The sequence below is a fragment of the Heptranchias perlo genome, chromosome 1 (assembly GCF_035084215.1).
Source record: "Heptranchias perlo isolate sHepPer1 chromosome 1, sHepPer1.hap1, whole genome shotgun sequence".
Taxonomy (NCBI): Eukaryota; Metazoa; Chordata; class Chondrichthyes; order Hexanchiformes; family Hexanchidae; genus Heptranchias; species Heptranchias perlo.
In genome coordinates this window covers 92952728-92978781 of record NC_090325.1, presented here as the reverse complement: position 1 = coordinate 92978781, position 26054 = coordinate 92952728, and the positions used below count along the sequence as shown (strand labels likewise).

Below are 26054 nucleotides of genomic sequence, written 5' to 3'. Positions count from 1 at the left end.
CACCCCCCAGTGGGTCCTGAACACAGAACCACCCATAATGCTCCCACAGCTGGATTGCTCTTGCATAGAGCTGGCATGGACTCGATGGGCAGAATGGCTTCCTTCCGTGCTGTAACCTTCTATGATTCTATGAAATCCCCAGATATCTAAGAACCTGGCTTTGAACATTCTTATGTAAATAAGAGAGCAGATCTCCCCCTCGTGTTGTTCACACTGAGTCAGAAGTTTTATAAGAACAGAAGTGCAATGCTAGGTGATATTACTGGAACATCACTTACCAGCATTGGAGTGGCACTGGGTTTGAGCGCGTCTGGAAGGTGGCTTGGAGTCTGGCCAGTACTGAAGTGCGGTTTTCGGGGTCCAGCAGTATTTTCAGGGAACAACAGAGAGAGGTTCTAGGAACACAGTATTCCTAGAAACTCTTTTTCTAGCACTCTATGGACCCGGGAAGCTCCTTGAAATATTGCTAGTCTTTAGTTCTTATAAAACTTCTGACTCACTAAACAATGCCACCAGAGATCCACTAATATATTCACATAAGGACCTTCCATAGTCAGTTTTTCTATCAATTTAAAAATTCAAGTTTTTTCAGGTGCTTAGCATCAAACACACAGGAGAAAATAAAAGCCCAAAAGCAGGATAAATTCAGAGAAAATTGGTAAAAAAAATAAAATGTATTTGAACACAGCTAAGCCTCAAGAAAACAAAAGAGCTAAATGACAAACAACAATTATTTACTCAGTTCACAGGCTCAACTTTTGGACCTCAATGGCAATGCCAAATGTTCTGGCAAGCAAAAACACAGCTGAAGAGTACAGGGAAAACTTTAACAAGCTTTTGGAGCAGAGCTTCTCTTGTGGAATCTTTGTGTACGCCTTCTGGATTCTTACATTTCAAGTGGAAACTCTCATGCTAACCATGCTACAACAGTACCAAAAGAATCATTCAGACCCTCACTGTCCTTTTCGGGCATGGGCACACACATTCCATCAAAAAACACAGCTTGTGCACAGGAAGATGAGTGGCAAGGCATATCCAATAGGTAATTCATGTGGCGTGCCAATGTGCTGCACATTAGACTCTAAAAAGATTAGTTTGAGCCTGCAATCTTCCACATGCTGCATTCACAGCTTGAAAGAACTTACCTCAAGCTGCCTCCCTTGCAGAATTTGGCACTGAAAGTCAGGTTTCAGGATGCGCATGTATTTGCAATAGTGACCTCATGGTGCAAGTTGCAACGTTAGCAATGTCACTAACACAACATACACACATCTCAGAATCTATTAAAAGCAGGGAGAATTCATCTATTTGCAGGTCAGAATCGGGAAGAAATAGCTTTCTACCAATTCATCAACCTGGAAGAATCTGGGAATGTAATCTGTGGAAATCGATAAAAAAAACTTTAACTGCCTCTATCCATACCTAACTAGGAATGGACTGGCACTTGCTGTAATATAGAGAATATACTCTTCACATCAGTAAAGTTGATCCAGGTCCACCTGAAATTTTCTTTTTGAATTGCAGAGTCTATGTTTCTGCTCCTGATTAAAACTGGGTCCAGAGATGCACACGTGTTGCATCAGTGACCTCAGCACGGCACATAATGCCAACAGTGTGTGCTGGTATCACAAATGTAATTCATGTGCATTTCTGGACCTTGTTTTTGGTAAGAAAACAATGGAAAATGTCAGTATTTTTCCCTCAAATTTGGGAGGAAATTAGTTTTTTTTTACTGATTCACCACTCAAACATAATATAGGAATTTATTGGTGAAAATAGATTTTTTTTTAAAAAGGTCCTTAATTATGCACACACATACTTGGCAAATCTCCCAAGATACTGCTCACAGTAAGTCATAAGGGCAGGAACATTATATAATATAAAAAAAACATAAAGGATCAGTCTACTGCTGAAGTATAGTTGTGTGTCCCTCTAAGGCTATAAAGTCCAATTGAAGTTATCACTGGTTGGACTTTGTTCAAAGGTTAATTGTTGGTCAAGCTAGTGGTCATAGCCCTAGCTTCATTTACAGGAAGGTCAAATCAGAAGCATCTTGCTCCAGTGTGTTGTCTTACTACACTGTTTTCCCTGTCGATTCCAAAAGCTTTCATTGTTTAATTATACTTTTTAAGTGTGACAGAAATTTGCAGTGGGTAATAGAGATTTGAAGACTGATAGCAGGAAGTGCGCATGCACATAATGTATTTATAATATTACTAGCAGATTTCCCATAGCATTGCTCACGGTTAGTTGAAGGACCTATTCTATGCTATTTAACATAAAACACTGATTTATGATCATGTCTATATTACTGTAGAAATTGCAAATCAGTGACCGAGATTATATTTCTTTATGTACACAGTTATATGCTTTGTCTTTCAAAAAAAATGCAGGGTACGCAGTAAGGTAGTGTGGGTATGGTGTCAAGGTTTCAGATAAATTAGGTGTATAGCACGATTGGGTTGAGGGGGTGGGGGAAAAAGATGGGATGTGAGAGCAATTGGAGTGGGTAGTGGACTCTGGGAGGAACAATGGGGTGGTTGGTGGCTGGGAGTGGAATGTTGGCAGCACGGAAGTGGTCAAAAGGGACGGCTGGGGAATATCATTGGTGGGAGGATCGTCTTTGTATGGAGATGTACTGGGATGGCAGTGGCAGGTGTGGAGTTGCTGGGTACTGGGAGTGGGATCCTGGAGGTTGGGAACAGTGGGAGGGTGGTTGCAGAGTCTGGGTCTATTATGTTAGGGTTTTGAGTGTAATGGGAGAAATATGGTGGTATATGGGAGCAGCAGACTCTGGAATTCTACCAAGACTCTTGAGAAAAAAGACAAAATTTTGAGTCCGTGTTCTGATCACCAAATTTAAAAGCCTGGATTTTCTGATCAATAATACAATCCATGCAGTATTCCATTTAAAATAAATGAAGTAGGTACACAGTAGATTAGTCTAAGCAGCCGGCCCTTTTTCACCATACTTCCAACAATGGAGCTGTAGCTACCAAATTGGTTCAGGGGGTATTGGAGAAGGGGAAGCGTCGGTGTGGGACTACTGAGAAGGGGAATGTTGCGGTCTGGGACTATTGGTGGGGAGGGTTTGTGTGATGTGGGAACAGTTACTCAGTGTAAAAGTACTTGGGAGCTGTATGCGACAGCATGGGCTAGTGAAGAGGGGAGTCAGGGAGAATTCAGGGACTAGGATGCGGTCAATTATATTTTTGAGGCGGGTACCTGGAAGTACTATTAGGAGAGGCCGCAAGGAGAACAAAGGTTGTAAGATTTCATCAATCAACCCCACCCACCGAAAGTTTTCGTAGATTTGTTTCCCAACACTGAGCTGGGAAGCCTCATCAGTTATTTAAAGCTCATGTTGGTAATTATGTTATAAGCGCACCTTGTGCTTTAAATAACAACGGCTCAGCTATCTAGCTCAGTGTTGGGAAAACCATTCATAAGAATCTCCACCCTCTTGGCAAGAAAAGCAATACAGCCATGGTACAGACTGTGACTGTGACTCAGTAACCAGCTTTACAGCCAATTCCTGGGTCACGTCTCGGAATACAACTGTAGCCATTTTCTTGTGGGGAAGGTCAGTAATAGGAAGCAGGGGGGCCAAGGCTCAGTGATTCGGCATATAGAACAAATGATGGCAAACGGAAGCAGTGAGCAGAAGAAAGCTGAGTAGTAATTAGCAGGCAGTGAGAGACCAAGTAGCAGGAGGTATGCAAAGTACTGCCCCATGTAGCTTGGGGAAGGAACTCAGAGGTACCTTTTAAGTGTAGGACAAGCGTAACCAAAACAACATGATGGAAAAGTGCTACAGCAATACATGTTACACTTGCAGTCGTGGTTGCTACATGCAAGACAATATTGTGATACATATATATTTAATATAGTATGAGGTTCTGTATATTAACTATTATCATACATAGACATTTTTCAATTAAATTTTTTGAGAAGATATTTCAACACAGCTGAAATCATGAAAAATAACTTCATCCAGAAATCATCTGCATGGATTAAGACATAACAGAAGTCAGCAGGAATGGTACATTGTAATTCTATGACTGGATCAGGAATATGAAAAAACTACAGGACTATACATCAGGTACAAAACACTAAGAAAATTGGTGTAAACAATTATTTGATAACTATTTTAAGTCTTAGCTCATGTAAAGATTTAGATACTTGTATTATTTCATACCAATTCAAATTTCACAAGTCATGCATTCAATTGCATAAAGAATACTGCATGGTTAGTAATTTTTGTTTTTATTTCATAGGTAAGTTAAACAGGACTAGCATATTGACCCTGAGATGAGCTTCTGACCCCATGTCCTCTCCATCACCAAGACCGCCTACTTCCACCTCCATAACATCGCCCATCTCCACCCCTGCCTCAGCTCACCTGCTGCTGAAACCCTCATCCATGCATTTGTTAGCTTTAGATTTGACTATTCCAATGCTCTCCTGGCCAGCCTCCCACCCTGCACACTCCATAAACTTGAACGCGTCCAAAACTCCATTGTCCATATCCGAACTTGCACCAAGTCCCGTTCACCCATCACCCCTGTGCTCGCTGACCTAGACTGGATCCTGGTCCAGCAACGCCTCGATTTTAAAATTCTCATTCTTTTTTTCAAATCCCTCCATGGCCTCGCCCCTCCTTATCTCTGTAACCTCCTCCAGCTCTACAACCCACCGAGACCTCCGCGCTCCTCCAATTCTGGCCTCTTGCACATCCCCGATTTCCATTGCTCCATCATTGGCATTATGCCTTCAGTTGCCTAGAACCTAAGCTCTGGAATTCCCTCCGTAAACCTCTCCACCCCTCTCTCCTCTAAGACGCTCCTTAAAATCTACCTCTTTAACCAACCTTTTTGTCACGTCCTAATATCTCATGTGGCTCGGTGTCAAATTTTGTTTGATAACGCTCCTGTGAAGAGCCGTGGGACGTTTTACTACATCAAAGGCACTATATAAATGCACGTTGTTGTTGTTGAAGTAAAATAAAAATGGTACGAAATTGATGGGCAATTATAAAAAGAGCAGCAGCTTGAACTACTTCTGAATTTTGAGTTGCAGAGGACTTATTATTGCACAGTAGTGGACTATAGTTACAATTAGTGTTGTGCTATAATGTTTCAAGTGCAATACTCAACAGGTGCCTGGAAGACAAATTGCCCAATGTTTATCAAAGGCAGGAGGGGATGATGTAGGTAGTGCTGATGAATTAGCAAAAACAACTGTGATGGACTTGAGGATAGATGGATAAAAATTGCGTAAGAACGAACGAATTTGCATTTATATAGCACTTTTCATATTCTCAGGACATCCCAAAGCACTTCCCAACCAATGAATTGCTTTTAAAGTGTAGTCACTGTTTTCATTTGGCAAACATAGAATCATAGAATGATACAGCGCATGAGGCCATTCGGCCCATTGTACCAGTGCCAGCCCTTTGGTTGAGCTATCCAGTTAGTCCCACTCCCCTGTTCATTTCCCATAGCCCTGCAATTTTTTCCCCTTCAAGTATTTATCCAATGCTCTTTTGCAAGTTACTGTAAAATCTGCTTCTATCACCCTTTCAGGCAATGCATTCCACATCACAGCAACTCGCCACATACATTTTTTCCCCTCATGTCGGCTCTGGAATTTTTGCCAAACATCTTAAATCTGTGTCCTCTAGCTACCGACTGTTCAGCCACTGGAAACAGTTTCTCCTTATTTACTATACCAAAACCGTTCATGATTTTGAACACCTCTATCAAATCGCCTCTTAACTTTTTTTGCTCAAAGGATTGAAAATGTTACGCCCCTATTCAAAAAAGGGGAGGGGAATAAACCTGGTAACTATAGGCCAGTCTAATGTCAGTGGTGGGAAAACTACTAGAGACCATTGTCAAGGACAAAATTAATTCTCACTTGGAGAAGCATGGGTTAATAAGGGACAGCCAGCACGGATTTGTTAAAGGCAAATTGTGTCTGACTAACCTGATTGAGTTCTTTGATGAAGTATCAGAGAGGGGTGATGAAGGTAGTGCAGTAGATGTTGTATGTATGGACTTTCAAAAGACATTCAATAAAGTACCGTGTAACAGACTTATTTGGAAAATAGATGCACATGGGATTAAAGGGACAGTGGTAACTTGGGTACATAATTGGCTAAGTGATAGGAGGCAGAGAGTAGTTGTGAACGGTTGTTTTTCTGACTGGGTAGAAGTATGCAGTAGGGTCCCCCAGGGATCAGTATTAGGATTACTGGTTTCCTTGTTATATATAAATGAGCTAGACTTGGGTATAGGAAGTACAATTTCTAGGTTTGCGGATGATACAAAACTTGATAACATGGTAAATAGTGAGAAGAGTAGCAGACTTCTGGAGGACATAGGCAGACTGGTGAAATGGGCAGACATATGGCATATGCAATTTAATGTGGATAAGTCTGAAGTGATGCACTTCGGAAGGAACAACATGGAGAGGCAGTATAATCTAAATGGTACTATTTTGATGGGGGTGCAAAAGGGACCTGTGGGTGCATATTCACAGTCCATTGAAGATGACAGGGCAAGTTGATAAGGCGATTAAAGAAAGCATATGGGATACATGGCTTTGTAAAGAAGGGCACTGAATACAAAAACAAGAAGTCATGCTAAACCTTTACAAATCACTGGTTAGGCCTCAGCTGGAGTATTATGTACAATTCTGGGCATCCCTTAAGGGAGGATGTCAAGGCCCTGGAGAGGGAACAGATGAGCTTTACTAGGATACCAGGGATGAGGGACTTCAGTTGCGTGGAGAGGGTGGTGGAAGCAGATTTCATAAGAACTTTCAAAAGGCAAATTGGACTTATACTCGAAAAGGACTAATTTGTAGGGTTATGGGGAAAAAGGCTGGGGTGTGGGACAAAATTGGACAGCTCTTTCAAAGAGCCAGCACAGGCATGATGGGCTAAATGGTCTCCTTCTGTGCTGTAGGATTCTATGAAGCAGAACAACTCCAGGTTCTCCAGTTTCTCCGCATAACTGAAGTCCATCATCTCTGGTACCATTCTAGTAAATCTCTTCTGCACCCTCTCTAAGCCTTTGACATCCTTCCTAAAGCGTGGTACTCGGAATTGAACACACTACTCCAGCTGAGGCCTAACCAGTGTTTTATAAAGGCTTAGGGTAACTGTCTTGTTTTTGTACTCTATGCCTCTATTAACAAAGCTGAGGATCCCATTTGCTTTTTTTTAAAAGAAACAGCCTTCTTAACCTATTATGCCACCTTCAAAGATTTGTGTATGTGCACCCCCAGGTCTCTGCTCCTGCACCTCCTTTACATTGCCTCTCCTCATTCTTCCTACCAAAATGTATCACTTCACACTTCTCTGTGTTAAATTTCATCTGCCATGTGTCTGCCCATTTCACCAGTATGTCTATATTCTCCTGAAGTCTGTTACAATCATCCTCATTGTTCACTATATTTCCGAGTTTCGTGTCATCTGCAAACTTTGAAATTATGCCCTGTGTACCCAAGTCCAGGTCATTAATTTATATCAAGAGGACGAGTGGTTCTAATACCGACCCCTGGGGAACACCACTGTAAACTTTCTTCCAGTCTGAAAAACAACCATTCACCACTACTCTCTGCTTTCTGTGCCTTAAGCCAATTTTATATCCACGCTGTCACTGTCCCTTTAATCGCATGGGCTTTAATTTTGCTCACAAGTCTATCATGTGGTACTTTATCAAACACCTTTCGAAAATCCATATACACATCAACCGCACTACCCTCATCAACCCTCTCTGGGGAGGACTCAATCAAGTTCGTCAAACACGATTTTCCTTTAACAAATCCATGTTGACTTTCATTTATTAGTCCATTCTTTTCCAATGGCCAATTAATTTTATCCCAGATTATTGTCTCTAAAAGTTTCCCTACCACTGACGTTAGGCTGACTGGCCTGTAGTTGCCGGGTTTATTCCTCTCCCCTTTTTTGAACTGGGGTATAACATTTGTATTCCTCCAGTCTTCCGGCACCATCCCCATATCTAAGGAAGATTGGAAAATTGTGTCCAGAGCCTCTGCAATTTCCACCCGTACTTCCGTGGAAGCCAATTTGTGTACAGCAAGCTGCACCAATTTATGCACAGCACGGTCCTACAAACAGTAATGAGATAAATGACCAGATAATCTGCTCTCGTGGTGTTAGTTCAGGGACAGATGTTGGCCACACCATCGGGGAACTCCCTGCTCTTTTTCCAATGGTGCCATGGAATCTTTATGCCTGATAAAAAGGCAGGCAGGCAGTTTAATGACTCATCCGAAGAGCAGCACCTCTAACAATGCAGCACTCCGGGTGCTGCAGTGACCTGTTTAGACCCAGAGGCGAGAGTGCTACCACTCATCAAAAATTTATCAACTGCAGGCTTGACTTCAACAGCTGTCTTGCTGGCCTCCTGAGCTCCATGCTGTGTTAACTCAAACTTGTACAACATTCTGCTGCCTACATTCTGTTGCGCACTAAGTCCCATTCCCCCATGACCCCTGTTCCTTGCTGACATCCCTGTCTCCAATGCATTGAATCCAAAATTAATTTACAAATCCATCCATCCCCACACTACCTCTGCAATCTTCTTCAGTTTTACGTATTAACACGTCGTCTGCTTTTTCAACTTTGGCCTACTTTGCATCTTCCCCTCCAACTTCAGTGGTAGAGCTTTCAGAAGTCATAGCCCCACACTTTGGAAGTCTCTCAATAAACTCTGCCACTTAACTACCTCTCCTCCCTCCTTAAAAAGCCTCTTTAAAACCATTTTGACACCTCTCAATCCTCAATGTCTGATCTTGTGCCGGTGAAATACCTTTGGACATGTGCCATGTTAAGACACTATCTAAGTGCAGTTTGTTGCTTTCAGGCGGAATGGGAAGGGACCCACTGTAATGATAGCAAATGGTAAGAAATCTGAGAACAATGAAGAGCCATCAGCCTGGGGAAATGCTTAATTAAAGTACATGAGAAAGTATACATGTGAAAGAAAAAATTTCAACAGACCCTTTATACATTAAACGGGCCTGTTAATCCAGACTGAAGTAGTTATTTCTAAATTATGCAAGTAAGTAGAGGAGGCTTGGTGAAAAAAAATAGGGAACACGAAAAATACTAAGTCACCTGCTCAGATGGCTCGTAGGGCAAAGTGCAGAACTATTTAACACTGATGAAATAGGTGTGTATAACAATGCAGGTCTTGTTGAAAAGTTATCATATAAAATGATCACAATATTGTTATGTAACAACCCTTCTTATAAATTATATATATTTTGAAACTAACTATGATGTGCTGCATAGTTATTACTTTGCAATTCAAAATATGCAACTTGACCTACTTGTCATCAATGCTGTTCTGGTAATAGATATGCAGGAGTTTGTCTTTGATCCAGTTCACTTTTTGAGCAGCTTCTTTCCCAGCCTCAGCATGAAGACAGTATTTTTTGTATAGCTGGGCCAAGCCCATCATTGCTTCTTTCCGCACTCGCCACTTAAAATACAAAAGCAAAATGAAAACAGTCACATAAAATATTAAATATATTTCTATTGCTCTCATAACTTTTTTTGTCTAAATTATGCCAACTTTATCCTTGCTATTGGCTCTCCTGGGAAAATGACACTGCTGCTGAGTTTCTGGGTGCCATTCTATTGACAGCCAGAAGACGTATAATAGCAGCCTGGAGAAGAACCCTCTGTTAATTTTCTCTTCCTGTGCAGAATGGCTAAGATTGGTAGGAGCTAAGTCTATATCCACCTTTTCTATGGAGATAAATGCTGATGTTGAAACATGCAGTCCGACCAAGTTCTACTGTAGCAACCTAACCACCACACAGATTAATTGGTTGTCCAAAAGAAGGGAATACTGCTCGTTCAAAATTGGCATTGCAAAGTCGTGATGTGGACGTGTGCTCTCTTCTTCCCCTGCATACAGGCCTGATAGCAACATAACTCAGTTCCTTTGAGAAAGGCAGCAGCATAATCAGAATTAAATACAAAAAAATGTTAAATACCAGATCAGAGAGATCGTAAGAATCAGCGAGAAGGAGAATAAGTGGCAGTTGAATTACACTTAATGAAAAGGGAAGGCCATTCCACAAGTTAGACAACATAACATTTTCCTCATTTCTTGACTGGTGCAGTGTGGCAATACTTTACTGTGGTCATACTGGGGCAAAGTGGGAGAGCTTAATAATTTCCATTCCCTAGCACCAACAGCCTCATTCATTAAGCCTGCACATGGAAATTAAAGTCAAATTTGTACAATAAAGCCAAGTGGTAAGCTCCAGAACTTAACTGTAGTACAGCAATAAAATATTTGTCTTGAGCTATCAGAATACTTTATTATACATGAGCAGTGCTCTCCTGCGGTTGCATTGAGGCAGACTGGGAATGCATATTGGTTCCGTTCCACATCACAAAAACTCACAATAAAGAAGATCATTTGCATATTGACCCAGGAGCTAGTCACAGCATGAACAAAAAGGCTTTTCAACCAGCTGAGATATTTCATTAAATGTTTGGTTTAGCTAAATATTAAATGAAACTGCAGTCATATATTGTTGAATTTGTCAATATAGAAATCTCACCAGAAAGCACACATGGAAAGAGTTTAAGATTACACAAAATCACAAGTTGAAACAGATCAGTCATTAGTTTGTGAGGAACAATCAACTCTCTGTACGTACTACTAAAAGTATTTACATTTCCAGGTGTCTTATGAACTGAATTCCAATAGTTGTTCTCTACTGAAGCTTCCCCAGGAGTTGTAATAGCTGTGACAAGATTTTTTACTAAACAGCACGACAGACCGCCGAGAGCAAAAATTTCAAGAGACTGTTGGATTCAATTACAAATCCTGCAACCAACAACCTTTTTCAAACCACTTAGCACTGTAAAAGCACAGGCAATATCAAACACTCGAGTGTAAGGATTTAAAAGGAAGTGAAATACTTTGGATTGAGCTAAGTGATTGCAAGAGGTCAGCCATACTTGTGGGAGTATATTACAGGCTGCCCAACAGTCAAAAGGAAACTGTGCATTAAATATTAGACAAATTGAAAAGGCAAATATTATTAGTTATATTTGTGGGAGATTTTAATTATCCAGAAAAAGTCTGATATATAGAAAATGTTTGTTTTGTGAACAGGGAGCTTTTTTTGAAGTGTGTTCAGGGCTATTTTATCAATCAATACGTTGCTTTTCCTATATTACAACAGCAACTACACTTCAAAAATACTTCATTAGCTGTAAAGTGCTTTGGGGCGTCCTGAGATCATGAAAGGTGCTATATAAATGCAAGTCTTTCTTTTTCTTTTTACTCCAATAAGGATGGAAGCATTACTTGGCCTGGTTCTTGAGTAATAACAGAGATGAAATAGGTGACCTAAAATCAGGGGACATCAGGGAAGCAGTGACCACACTACAATTAGATTCAATGTAAGAATAAAAAAAATGAAAAGGAAAGTCAAGGATACTGCACTGGGGGGAAAAAGTGAGATAACAAAGAGACCTTGCCCAGATATCTCGCCAACCATCTGTGATAACAGGCCCTGCTCAGATGGAATCACTACAGCTGAATAACAATTCATTTTGACAGATTCAATCAACCAGTCTTCTCATCCAGGAAGGACTTGTCTGTTACCTTTTGATCATGTGACGGTCTGGAGTAAGAGAGGAATTTTGGATGGGAGGGGGCAAAGAGGAAATGAAAACACAAAGAAACCTCCTTTGACAGGACTGAGACAACTATCTGAATGCTCTGGCCTCTACGGCAAGATGTTGGCAACTTCTTGTTTTGGAAGATCTCCAAGGGCATTAAGTCATTTGTAAATACTGTTAAGTGTGACTAAATGTTGTCCTTTTCAAGGCATTAGCTATGACATTCTGCACCATTGCAAGGTATTCAGCAGAAGGGGTATTGAGATCCTGATGGTATCAGTGCAAAGTCCCTTCTTGTTTGTTCATGTACTATAGTATCAGGTTGTCTGCCTGAACTCTGTAGTGGGCCCATTCCTTGAAGTACAAACCTACCCATCCTATTTGAAAGATAGATGAAACTTGCATTTATATAGCACTTTACACTTCCTCGGGATATCACAAGGTGCTTCGCAGTCAACAAAGTACTTTTGAATTGTATTTACTGTTGTGATTTAGGGAAACACAGTAGTCAATTTGCACACTGCAAGGTACTACAAACATCAATGATATGAATGACCAGAAAATCTGTTTTTGGCAGTGTTGAATGAATGATAAATTTGGCCAGGACACTAGGAGAACTCCCCTGCTCTTCTTCGAATAGTGCCATGGGATCTTTTACATCCACCTGATAGTCAGGCTCTCAATTTAACATTTCATCATTTGAAGGTGGGAACCAGTCACCAGAAAGAACCGATGGCAAGTAGCCTTTAATATGGTCACCAGAGTCTGCTGAAGCCAACAAATCATCTCGAGAACCTGCATTCAAAAATTACAAGTCAATGCCAATAATTGTAGGACAGCAAAACTTTCTAAAAACATAAGCAAACTAAATACTAATTTACCACTGACAAGCAGAACTAGAAGATGCTGAACTTTTTACACATTTCAACAAAACAAACTATCATGGAAAAACATCTCAAGGGCACTACTCGAGTACAGCTTTATATGCCTGGGTTTTGGGAAGGGGAACAGGGACAGAACTGCATCGTTACTGGTTGCTGCTGAGGCCAGTATTCCACTGTTTTTTCTTCATAGATGACTATTCATTCATTTTTACTCAGTGGTTGAATAAATGACAAGGAATTGAAGTTGTGATGAATTAGGACTGCATTTCCGTCATTGTACAAAAGCAAACAACTGTGATGTTTCAATGCTTTCTTTCTGCTTATTTTTCTGAACAGATAAAATGTATGTGGTGGCAGAGGGATAGTACTTTTGTTTTACCAACATGAACACACAAAGTTTATACTGAATGAAACTCCTAAACAAAATTTTAAAAACTTAGTGATTTTCTGATCTGATACAAATTAATGCTGCCCCTGCCCCCCTCCCATCGCTGCATGAATTTGCTTGTCTGAGTGTGTCAGTTTACTTCTATGCTTGCATGTCAAAGATTAATGCAGTTTTCATGTCCAAGATTAATCTGGTCAAATAAGTCTGGTGTTAAGTCAATGAAACCCCCTTTTAAAACCAATTGTTCCCAACTCCAAAACGACCACTGGGAAAAGGTAAGCCAATATTAAATTGTTTAAAAAAAGGTTTGAATAGATAGAAAAGAGCACATTATTGTTAAAGTAAATAAAGAAGACAAGAGAATAGGGAACAACCAGGTGAGCACAGGTGAAGTTTTTTATTCTGATGTTTAGATGTTTAATAGTTTAGACTTATTATCACCATAATTAAGCTATTCCTGATGTATGACTAAACTTATTGTAATAATTTTTATTTCAGCGTCAGTTAATGAATTAGAAACAAATTTAGCTTGCTCATCGGGCCAGGTGTTTCACTTCACATGCTAGCAGGTCAAGAATTAAAATACTTCCAAATTTGTCAATTCAAATCCCACAAATGAAGAGAATTTTCTTAAAATTCTACAATCCGAATTTTGATGTAATGATTTTCAGATATCTGTGATCTATATGCATGGGCTATGGGAATAGTTATTTTGGGAAGCATGAAACACTAACTTTGTATGGTCATTTCCCAGTATGGTTGCCCAACAGCTGCCATGAAGTGCCAATCACAAATACTTCAAATAAAACTAACACTCTTAACAGCGAGTATGGCAGCTTTTCATGAATTTAGATTTAACACCATTAAGTCTTAGTTCTGAAGTAAACAGCTGTGTTGTCATAAAACAAAGAAATGGAGCACAGCACTTTTGTAGAGATAAATTAAGCACGACGTGTTTTCAAATTCAAAACCGTACCCTTTTGTCCAGTGTTCTCTCCCTCACAAACCCAAGCAGTTGGTCATTCACTAGTGATAGATCTTTCTTTCCTGCCGTTATTATCGTAACAATGACATCATGCCGGATCGCCTCTTCTGGATCATGTGATCGGACCTTCAAGTATTCTATTAAAAAAAGACATATTTAAAACACACAATTCCTGATTCAGGATTACTACAAACCCTTTTAGACGGAGATGTAAACCACAATGAACAATTCTGATACCTGTATCTTAACATCAGTGCAATCACATCTTTCCTGTAATTCGGCCCAACTGGTCTATGTCAGTATATATGCTGCCCATGAGCTGTATTTATGCTCCACACATGCTTAACAAGAATGGCTCCAATATCAACATGACCCACCATTTGTTACTAATCCAGCTCTTTAATTATGTTACTCACTCATGGTACATTTCCTCTTAGTTGGAGATAAGTATGCAACTCTATATAATACCATTAAACAACATTTGCAAGGAAATAAATTCATAGCAATATTATGCATTAAAAAATTCATGGCAACACAAGAGGGTGAATGAGGATAGTGATTGAGCCAGGAGAATAATAAACAACTGAGAAACAAAGAAAAAAAGCAGTATAATTAAATGAAGAAGCAACACTTCTACTCAACTTTCTGTAACCTGCAAATTTGGGGATATAAATTTCCCTAGAGGTTAATCTTATTCCAGCCAACTAGCATAAAAGTTGAGGGCCCAACCAAAATACTGGATTTTACAGTAACATAACTCAGAACAACTAATGAAATTCAGGTCACTCAAATGCATCACTATCAGTGATGAGGGATATTACACGATCTGCTGAATACCACCCAGATTTCATGGCACAATAAGTCACTTAGATTCCACTAACCAGTGTTAAAGTTGAAGAAATAGCAAAATAGTAACTATGACACGAAATCAGCTCATGACATAGAAATGCATAGAAGTTACAACATGGAATCTGGCCATATCAGTGTTTATCCATTGCGTGTGCATTCAGTGCTAATCACATTTATCCACTCTGTTGCCATGTCCCTTCAACCACCTATCCAATCTCGCCTTGAACGTTGATGTAGTTTCTGCCTCAACTGCTGGAAGCAAATTCCAGACAACTCTTAGCAAACGTATATTAATATCAGCAAGTTAACATCTCACCTGTAAGATCTTTGGCTAAATCTGGGTGATTCATCAGACAATGACTTGCAAACTTCACACATTCTAGTCTCACAGGAACATGAATGTCGTTAAATCTATATAAAAAAAAGATTTTGGATATTTCATAGTTTAAAAACATCAAACTTATTTCCCCATTTTAAAAAATAATTTTTAGAAAACTGATGAACAATTGAGCCAAAATATGACTTTTCCCTGAATAAATGACGCAATAACACACAGGTGCTTAAAAACTGACAAGATGTATGTTGGATTATTGACTGCTGGTTTTGTTAATCTATTCTTTGACTGTAGCGCACCCTCTACATACAATTGAATGCTCTGCCATCAAATGACTGGGGGGCAGGGGAGACATACCAAGAACAGTATCCCTTTAACAATTTGGCACCATGTAACAGCCATCGTTGATAAGTATTCTCCACACTCACACAAAAAGACATTGTTCTGAACCATATCTCACTTGTTCACTTGAGATGGTGAAAGACAGAGTCAAAACAAAGCACCAAACACAAAAGTACTAATCAACTCCAAGGTGCACGAGGTCACAAAAAAGGTGATTATGTTGCAGTGCAGCTATATTGTACAACTGGCAGGTAATCTAGACCTACAGTTTCCGCATGATTTCCACTCAGGTGTCAGCTTAATCTGGGTAGACTCGAACGAAATAGCACTAAATGTTGCAGAATTTTAAGCTTAAGTGAGTTGCTCCCATAATCACTTTACATTGAGTAGCCGTGAACTTTTACAGTGGATCAAAAATCCATTTGTCTGAAGCAGTCCCCACCCACAAAACTGCCTGCGCCCCCAGGACGGAATGGCGAGTTTCTGCCAATTGGGGGTGTTCATGACAGGCACCCACGGTCACATTAATCCAGTATTAATCACCTGACCTGCAGAGACCAGCAGTCAACTGAAGCCTGACCTGGGTCTGTTTCTCCTGCTGCGAATTACTTTAAAATTCAGTTTCAATTCAGTCAATTGATCGGCCCTTGGTGTATCAAAAACCTGTGACCAGTAGTCAATTGAAGCCAGATAGGTGTAAAAACATAAGAAATAGGAGCAGGAGATGGCCACACAGCCCCTCGAGCCTGGGATGCCGTTTAATAAGATCATGGCTGATCTTCGACCTCAATTACACTATTTAAGGGAGGGAGAGAGAAAACAGGGAACTACAGGCCAGTTAGCCTGACATTGGTCGTCAGGAAAATGCTGGAATCCATTATTGATGAAGTCGTAACAGGGCATTTAGAAAATCATAATATGATTATGCAGAGTCAACATGGTTTTATGAGAGGGAAATCGTGTTTGACAAATTTATTAGAGTTTTTTGAGGATGAGAGTAGCAGGGTAGATAAAGGAGAACCAGTGGATGTAGTATATTTGGATTTTCAAAAGACATTTGATAAGGTGCCACATAAAAGGTTGTTACACATGGTAAGGGCTCATGGGGTTGGGGGTAATATATTAGCATGGATAGAGGGTTGGTTAAAGAACAGAAAACAGAGAGTAGGGATAAACAGGTCATTCTCAGGTTCGCAGGCTGAAACTATTGGGTGCTGCAAGGATCGGTGTTTGGGCCTCAGCTGTTTACAATCTATATTAATGGCTTAGATGAAGTGACCGAGTGTAACATAGCCAAGTTTGCTGATGATACAAAGTTAGGTGGGAAAATAAGCTGTGAGGAGGACACAAAGAGTCTGCAAAGGGATTAGACAGGTTAAGTGAGTGGGCAAGAAGGTGGCAGATGGAGTATAATGTGGGAAATGTGAGGTTATTTACTTTGGTAGGAAGAATTAAAAAAAACAGAATATTTTTTTAAATGGTGAGAAACTATTAAACGTTGGTGTTGAGAGAGACTTGGGTATCCTCGTACAAGAAACACAAAAAGTTAGTATGCAGGTACAGCAACCAATTATGAAGGCAAATGGCATGTTGGTCTTTATTGCAAGGGAGTTGGAGTACAAGAGTAAGGAAGTCTTATTACAATTGTACAGGGCATTGTTGAGACCTCACCTGGAGTACTGTGTACAGTTTTGGTCTCCTTATCTAAGGAAGGATGTGCTTGCCTTAGATGTGGTGCAACGAAAGTTCACTAGATTAATTCCTGGGATGAGAGGGTTGTCCTATGAGGTGAGGTTGAGTAGAATGGGCCTATACTCTCTGGAGTTTAGAAGAATGAGAGGTAATTTCATTGAAACATCTAAGATTATGAAGGGGCTTGACAGGGTAGATGCTGAGAGATTGTTTTCCCTGGCTAAAGAGTCCAGAACTAGGGGGCATAATTGCAGGATATGGGGTCGGCCATTCAAGACTGAGATGAGGAGGAATTTCTTCACTCAGAGGGTTGCGAATCGCTACCCCAGTGGGCTGTGGATGCTGAGTCACTGAATATATTCAAGGCTGAGATAGATAGATTTTTGGACTTTAGGGGAATCAAGGGATATGGGGATCGGGCAGGAAAGTGGAGTTGAGGTTGAAGATCAGCCATGATCTGAGTGAATGGAGGAGTAGGCTCAAGGGGTTCCTCTTTCTTATGTTGTTACACTTTCCCGTCCGATCCCCATATCCCTTGATTCCCTTACAGTCCAAAAATCTACCGTTCTCAGTCTTGAATATAATCAACGACACAGCATCCACAGCCCTCTGGGGTAGAGAATTCCAAAGATTCACAACTCTGAGTGAAGAAATTCCTCCTCATCTCAGTCCTAATTCGCCCACACCCTATCCTAAGACTATGCCTCCTAGTTCTAGACTCTCCAGCCAGGGGAAACAGCCTCTCCGCATCTACCCCGTCAAGCCCTCTCAGAACCTTTCAATGAGATCACCTCTCATTCTTCAAAATTCCAGAAAATATAGGCCCATTCTTCTCAATCTCTCCTCATAGGACAAACCTTCTCACCCCAGGAATCAATCTAGTGTGTCCTACTCTGCTGCAGTAATTAGTCAATTGTAAGTGTCTTATTTCATGATCTTCAGCCTTGCTGAAGGGAATATTTTCCCCCTTGTCTTTTATCCGACCTCACCCTATTAGCCCTGTTTCAGTCACAAATCAATTACATTCGATTACACTGCTTAAATGCGTTGATTCATGGTAGATCTTATGTTCTGGCTTATGCTAATGCATTTGCTCAGAAATTTCAGCCTAATTTCACCTCGGCAAAGCCGGCGCAGTGTGTAGCACATCCTGGGCACATTATGCCGATTGCAACCCTAGGGAAAACGCCCCAGTATTTTTCCTCAGCTGAGACTCCCTATCTACTTTTTGCAAAACATTGGGGGATGTCACAACAATTGCTGAACCCTGGGTTATCTTTCCTCTCTCCAAAACCCAGCCTTTTGATTTGTCTGGGTTTTAAATCAGTAACTAACGCCAACAAACAGACCAGTTCAACAGAGTCCATCCCTACTACTTCTGCATAAACTCCAGCAACACTCAGACAAAAGCAAAAAATGCTGGAAATGGAAACACTTAACAGGCCAGGCAGCATCTGTGGAGAGAACAGTCAAGTTGATGTTTTGGGTGTGGACCCCAAGTCAGCATTGTAAGACATTACAGATGAGCAGCATTTAAAAAAGGAACATAACAAAGGAAAAGGGGAGGAAAGAAAAACACATACATGAGAAATAGAATGACCTGTTATGTGCTTATGTGGAAAACAGGAGATAGTTCTCTGGCGCGAGACAATAGGAGGCCTAATGATAGAAATCAAAAGAAATAAAGACATTTACTAGACATGAAGACAAAGAATGTGTGAACAGCTGAGATGGGGAATAGAAACGAAAGTGCAAAAAACTGGAAAAGCAAAGCAGACTCCAGCAGCCCAGACACTTGGGAGAAAGCAAAAGCAGGTCAAGACCGTGTGCTGATTGCTTTGCCAGAAAAATGTTCCAACCAAGGGACCCCACCTCAAGCCCAAACACATCTCGTCCACCAACCCCAAAATGGAAAGTGGGAGCTATAGTTAAGGTCTGAAGTTATTCAAGTCAACATTAAGTCTATGGGGCTCTAAAAGTGCTGAATAGAATGATAAGGGGCTGTTTCTCAAGCACACGTTGAGTTTCACTGGAATAATGCAAAACAGTAAAGACAGAGGTCAGAGCGGAAGTGGGACGAGGAATTGAAATGTTAAACGACAGAGAGCTTGGAGTCACATTTGCAGACAGAATATAAAGCTGTGACTTTATCTTCAGTATTCGTTGCTCACTGTGTGGTCTACCCTACATTGGGGAAACCAAATGGAAATTAGAAGGTCGCTGTGTCAAACAGCTCTGTTCTGTCTGCAAATGCAACCCTCTGTCTTTGGCCTTCTAGACTGTTCATGAAGTTAAACGCAATTTCGAGGAACAGCACTCCAAATTTCTACCAGGCGCTATGTAACACTCTGGCCTCAATAACGACTTTAATTACTTCAGGCCTTAACTATTGCTCCGCAGGAAGTGGGTCGGGTGTGTTGGTTTATCAGGTGGGAAAAGGGAGGAGGGATGTGTTGGTGCTTGGGGTTGGGAGCCTGCATCAGAACAATGTGCTGGTAGGGCAGTTTGCACCCTTGTCTTTGGTCCCTGCCACAAACTCCATCCCGCTCCCTGGCCACTGTCTGATGCTGAACCAAACCGTTCGCAACATCAACACCCTATTTGACACTGAGATGAGCTTCCAACTGCATATCCGCTCCATCACCAAGACCGCCTACTTTCACCTCCATAACATCTCCCTTCTCTGCCCCAGCTCATCTGCTGCTGAAACCCTCATTCATGCCTTCATTACCTCTAGACTTGACTATTCCAATGCTCTCCTGGCTGGCCTCCCATCTTCCACCTTCCAAAAACTTAAGCTCATCCAAAACTCTGCTGCCCGTATCCTAACTCGCACCAAGCCCCTTCCACCCATCACCCCTGTGCTCGCTGACCTACACTGACTCCCAGTCCAGGAACGCACAATTTTAAAATTCTCATCCTTGTTTTCAAATCCCTCCATGGCCTCGCCCCTCCTTATTTCTGTAACTTTCTCCAGCCCTACAACCCTCCAGGATCTCTGCGGCTCCTCCAATTCTTGCCCCTTGCGCATCCCTGATTTTAACCACTCCACCACTGGCGGTTGTGCTTTCAGCTGCCGAGGCCCTAAGTGCTGGAATTCCCTCCCAAACCTCTCCGCCTCGCTAGCTCTCTCTCCTCCTTTAAGATGCTCCTTAAAATCTATCTCTTTCATCAAGCTTTTGGTCACCTGTCCTAATATCTCTATGTTGCTCGGTGTCAAATTTTGAAAATCGCTCCTGTGAAGCAGCTTGGGACGTTTTACTTCGTTAAAGGCGCAATATAAATGTAAGTTGTTGCTGTTGGTGTCAACCTGCATTATTATTCTCTCAAGCTCCTGGGTCCTTGGAGCCTACTTTGCTTTGCCAATTTTACATGCTTCTATTTCTACCTGTCTTCCTCTCTCTCCCCAGCTATTCTCATGCTCTCGATGTCTTGCAAATGTTTTGAATTTCTCTCATTATTCTCTCATCCTGCGAATACCAATTCTGCCATTTAACTATCTTGTTTCCCAATTAAGCATTTTACAGGTCACTATTTCTTTGGGCACACACATTTGTTTGCTTGCTTTACTTCCCCCTTCCCTTTATTCCGTTCCTTTTTAAATGCTATGCATCTGTGATATCTTCCAGTTCTGACAAAGGATCCACACCTGAAACGTTAACTTATCTGGTCTTTCCACAGATGCTAACTGACTTGCTGAGTGCTTCCAGCACTTTTTGTTTCAGATTTCCAGCATCTGCCATTTTTGTGCTTTTTCTAGCAATGCTCTTTCCATTTGTTTGAGCAATCTTCCATGGACTATACAGACTGGTTAATCACTATGCTTCCTCGATGGCTCAAGTGGGTAAATGTGCTTTGTGCACTCATGTGGCAGGGCTTGTGTAATCATTGCTCTGTGCTGAGCTAACCAATCTCAACTGCTGTGACAACGCAGGCACTATAATGACCTTAACTACCCCGTGTTTGGAAAGAGCAAAGAAGAAAAACTGGGCATTCTTCTCGTTCTTGATCACTATCCAGTGATTTGTGAGCAAGCATGTGTGTGGAAATTTGGCAAGGGAAAGATCCGCTCAACCAGGATACTCTCCATCCAAATTCCTGTGGCGAGTCTTGGGGGGGGGGGGGGGGGGGGGGGAGGAGAATACCTGGCCTATATTCATTGCCTACAAAGAATGAACACTTGGACAAGGTATGATGGTGCTGTTGTTCCCTGTAGATCCAATATCCCAGCACTTTGCACCACCTTTAAGAGAGGAATTTTCAATTGTACTCGTACAGTTTAATGAGCTTACTTGAAACTATACGATAATTAAACATTTTGAACTTCCAACAAAACCAAGCTATGCACGAAACAAATACTACATTGACAGATATAAACCAATAAAAGGTCTCTTACCGTCCCAGGAAACACTGCCACAGAGGACGATTTTGCGTTGCGAGCTCCGAATCCTTTGCACCAAATAGCTTAGCCAAGAGTCGAACAACAGCCAGTCGTTCTTCTCCATCATTACTCTGGGAAAACAAACTGGCATGAATGTACTACACAAGAATGACCAGTTCCCTGGGACTAACGAAATAAATTACTGACACCACAATGCGTCTAATATATACAGTTCAATTCACAATGCACGACTGAGGTTAGAAGAGAACTAAACTGTGGCAAAAATAACAAAGACGCATAGTAACTTAATTTTACCAGGCACTAGGCTACCATCTGAAACTGAAGCTTTTACATATAGATATGAGGGAAGGGTACAGAGGGTCAGCGAGATAAGATATTCTTCTCATGGCCAGGATATGCTCAGATTTTTAATCTCCAGAGTGCACAATTCACTAACTAAAGAGTAGTCAACTGTGAGAGTAGTACTCAAAAGTAAAATACTAAATACTTTCATTACTACATTGCCCTCCAGAGTATGGTATTTTCATTAGTGGCTTCCTCACAACACAGCATTATCGTATGTATCTATTTTTATAATAACTGTAAATATAGAATGCATTTTGTATCATACCAAATCTAAGTCACATTTCAAAAAACAGTATAAACAAGGGAGTTCTCCAAGAACACAAAATACCTCAGCTAGCATATCTGCAGCCTCTTCAAATGACTTCTGTATGAACTCACCCATTACTTACCAACAAATAGACTTTATAGCTTTAATCAGCACACACACCTACATGTGGTACAACAATGACATTGTATAACATCTACGCCCTTAGAAAATAGCAAATCCTGATTTACCATGAGCAGTGCCTTAGGAGATTTGCTAATAATCTATCTACATATTAAAAGTCTTGCATACAGTATGCACTTCATCTACACATTACCCTTACTTCCTGTCTCACAATTTTTAAGCAATGCTTTATGTCAATGCTTCATCATCACTTTGTTGATTAGCTCAAAGCTAAACAGCAACAAATCAGAAATGGAGATAATGAATGCCTGAATCAAAAGTAAGCAGCTAGAAAAAAAAAGAGACGCTACTAATGACTTATGAAAACAGCCAATTGTGAATGGGCAGTTGGGTACCGAGCAATATATTTAAAAAATTAAAACTTGAACCAATCAAATCACTCAAAATACATTTAGAAAACATCTGCCTTTTTTCTCAGTAACTGAAATTTTTAATTTCCAAAATAAGGTTTCAAACAGTAATAAATTCCAAAAAATTATATGTTTCACAATAACATGATTAAATTTGCCCAATGAATTGTATTTTGTCCTTTAATGTCTTCATTAAAATGTTTTACTTCATAGTCTTAGCCTCTCAAAAACCTGGGCTTAAATTGGATATTTTGTCCCCAAAACAGCTGGAAAGTTTCCAATCATGTCTGTGCATGTGCAGTATGCAAAAAGTACCAAACATCCAGCAGTAGGTTTCTGAATTGAACTAGTGTGGCCCATCACATTGTGTGGATTTGAGAATGTCATTTTTTTTCCCCCAGGCTTATTTTTTCTTAAAAAGTGGGTTCATGAAATCTCGGAGCTTTTTTTACAAGCCAATCTCATGCTTAAAATATTAACAGCTCCTTTTCTGTTATAAACTACCCACTTAAATAACACCTGTGCTTAAGCACCTATGGTTTCTTTGTGACAGAAAACAAAAATTGTTTAAAGAGAAGATATTTCTTAGTTGAATGGTTGAAGAGGATCCAAGTATGTTTTTGCAAATGATTTAAACTCAGCTGGATGTTACGGATTGATGCTCATGTTAATCTCGTACGCCGCTCCCCTCTTTTTTCAGTTTAAAAAAATCAGTTTAAAAATCTTTTTCTGAACCTTTTTGGGGCTTGATGGTAATTTTCTTTTGCAAAAAAAGTGCTGGAAAACTGCAAGAACAATGAAAGAGTTTTATGATGTAATTTTTGTTTGCCTAAGGAAATCTGTATATAAGTTACAAAACTCAGTGCACCAAATGCATTATGACAAAAATGGCAAGACAGGAACTCGCTGATGAGTGAAGCAGTGTGTGGTCGAATGCCTGAAAGCACAAAAGGGGCTGTTGCATACAGTATGGGAGGTGGCTGACGGGTGGGGACGCAGAGGGTGTGAGGTCGGTGGGTTGGGTGGAGGCAGATGGAGATGCCAAGGTAAGTTTGGGTCCCATTCTCCTGGTCCTCTCTTGCCCACAATACTGCCAGACTCCAACAACCCCCTGCAACAGCCCCAATACTGACAAAGCTCCTCACAGGTCCTGCTGGAATACAGGAATCTCCATCCCACACTAAAGTCGCAGGAATCGCCTGAGTGTTCACAAACGTCTAGACTGCATTCTCAGTTTTTCCCATCTTCAATATGGTCTTCCTTGTTCTTCATTTGTATTTGGAGGTTGAACTACATTTAGACCATCCTCCAAACTATGGGTGGGGATAAAGTCACTATACCACTGTCTCTCAAGGAATCTAGTACAACAGCGGAACTATACAATGACTTATTCCTCCTCCAGCCTCCACTGCAACTGCCATTTTGGTATTGCATTTTAGTTCTTTTGAAGGAAATATCAGGAAAGTTACAAAAATTGTAGGAATGAGACAGTCACAGGAATGAAGCAAAAATTTACACATGTATTAGTATTTCATGGGAAGAGAGCAAAAGAGCGCTGCATTTGGCAACTGAACTACGTTCAAGCACAAGAATCCATATCTTAGGTAGGTGGTTGCTTAACACTGGTCCTCATTTATTCTACCTCCAACAAACCAGGAGCACAGGAAACAGGAGAGAGACGATGATGAAATGCTTACCGCCTTCAAATGACAAATAATATTTTGTTCAAGTATGAATACTGTTCCATGTTAAAAGGGGACCGTTGCATATTGTGAAATATTATGAGCAAAACGAGCCTGAACTGTTGGCCCAGAATCAGCAAATGGATGGCATACACTCCTCGACCCTTCCAGCTACATGTTGCTTTCTTAATAATTGTTTTATATGCAATAGCCAAGTACAAATCAACAGAATTATAGTAAATGGCATTAAATGCAATTGCAGCCCACAATTCAATGTACTGAACACATTAATTCTAAATGTACAACTGTTAGTTAATATAATCAGTGAAATAAGAGACTCAGCCAGGGGAGATCTACAGGTTGATCAAGTCATTTAACTTGTGACAAAACAACCATCTGCGTGAGGAAGGTGCCTCTGCACCACGAGATAGCACAGTGGAAATTTCTTCTCATGCCCATGTAATATAGCAACTTACTATTCACTGCAGAGAAGGAAAACACAAAAAGTATAACTTGATGCACCAGAGAATTAATCTTGTACCACAACAATTAATCAGCTCTCCAGCTTGCATGGAACTGGCAGCCTCAGTGATCGCCAAAGAGATGGAAGAATTGAGATGACCACATTGTTTATTAATGCTTCCAACAGCTTTATCAAAAACTACTGACATTGCTGGATAATCATGATTTTATCTACATTGAATGTTAGGGCTTTAACAACAAAAATCAACAAAGTGATTCTTGCTGGAGAATCTGTATGTGGCAGTCAGTAAGTTTTAGCAATGAGATTTCCTGAGATACTTGAGACAAAAGTTCAAGCCAATTTTGGATGCCATCTTTGTCTATACTAGCCGCATGCAAAGCAATATAAAGTGATTCCACTATTCCTTTGAATGTAAACAGAACACATGATCATCTTGACTAAGAAGTCTAATCTCACGCACTATTAATTTAAATGAATCAGACACAAAGCCGTGAAGAAAAAGTTTTAAATCCTAGATAGGCAAAAATGACTAAACAATTTTCCAGGCTCAAAAAGGTGACTTTTTGTTATCAAGATAAGGGAAATTGAATGCTTTTCCATTTCAGGCACTGAATCTCAGTATCATGGATAAGATACAAAGCAAAGCTCCCTTTACTCTGCACCAACAATGATCCTTAGCTCCAGGCTGACATGTGACATTTTCCACTTCCCTCGCCATGCAACTCTCTGGCTACTGATAAAGACTGTCAAATTACTGCAATTCTTTGCAAATTAGAACATTTCATACCGCAGGCTCCTGCTACTAGAAATTTGGTCAGAATTATACAAGGTCAATTTGCAATGGGGCCTTACAGCCAGCAAACAAGTGAATTTCATCTTATCAAGCGGCTACGCCAGAGATGAAAAGTGCGTGTTGACCGAATGTGCCAACTAGGAAGCATCTTTCATGAATCTGGATACCAATGGATTAATTTTCACATCAGAAGTGGGAACGGTTGTAATGGCATGTGAATCTTCAATGAACTTACTAATACAAAGAGTGTGGTGAGCAATGAAATCCCATTTTATAGGGTCAATGTGACAAAAAAAACATTGAAGCATTTTTGTCTACTCTTAGTTTGGTAGCAGATTTCTTTAATTCAGTCACAAGATATGAGGTTGAAAACCAGTTGCTGTCACAAAT

At 40.5% G+C, this 26054-nt stretch overlaps 1 protein-coding gene across 7 annotated transcripts in view; it reads right to left on the bottom strand.

Annotated features, from left to right (window-relative positions):
- Window positions 1-26054, bottom strand: part of pds5a (PDS5 cohesin associated factor A) — a 215291-nt gene that overhangs the window by 89375 nt on the left and 99862 nt on the right. For all 7 annotated transcript variants that reach the window (XM_067988550.1, XM_067988542.1, XM_067988526.1 and 4 more), the window contains exons 9-12: window positions 21557-21672; window positions 15109-15203; window positions 13935-14080; window positions 9367-9518 (exon numbers count right to left, since the gene is read on the bottom strand). In XM_067988550.1, the coding sequence (XP_067844651.1) occupies window positions 9367-9518; window positions 13935-14080; window positions 15109-15203; window positions 21557-21672 (509 nt within the window). The remainder of the gene's footprint in view (window positions 1-9366; window positions 9519-13934; window positions 14081-15108; window positions 15204-21556; window positions 21673-26054) is intronic.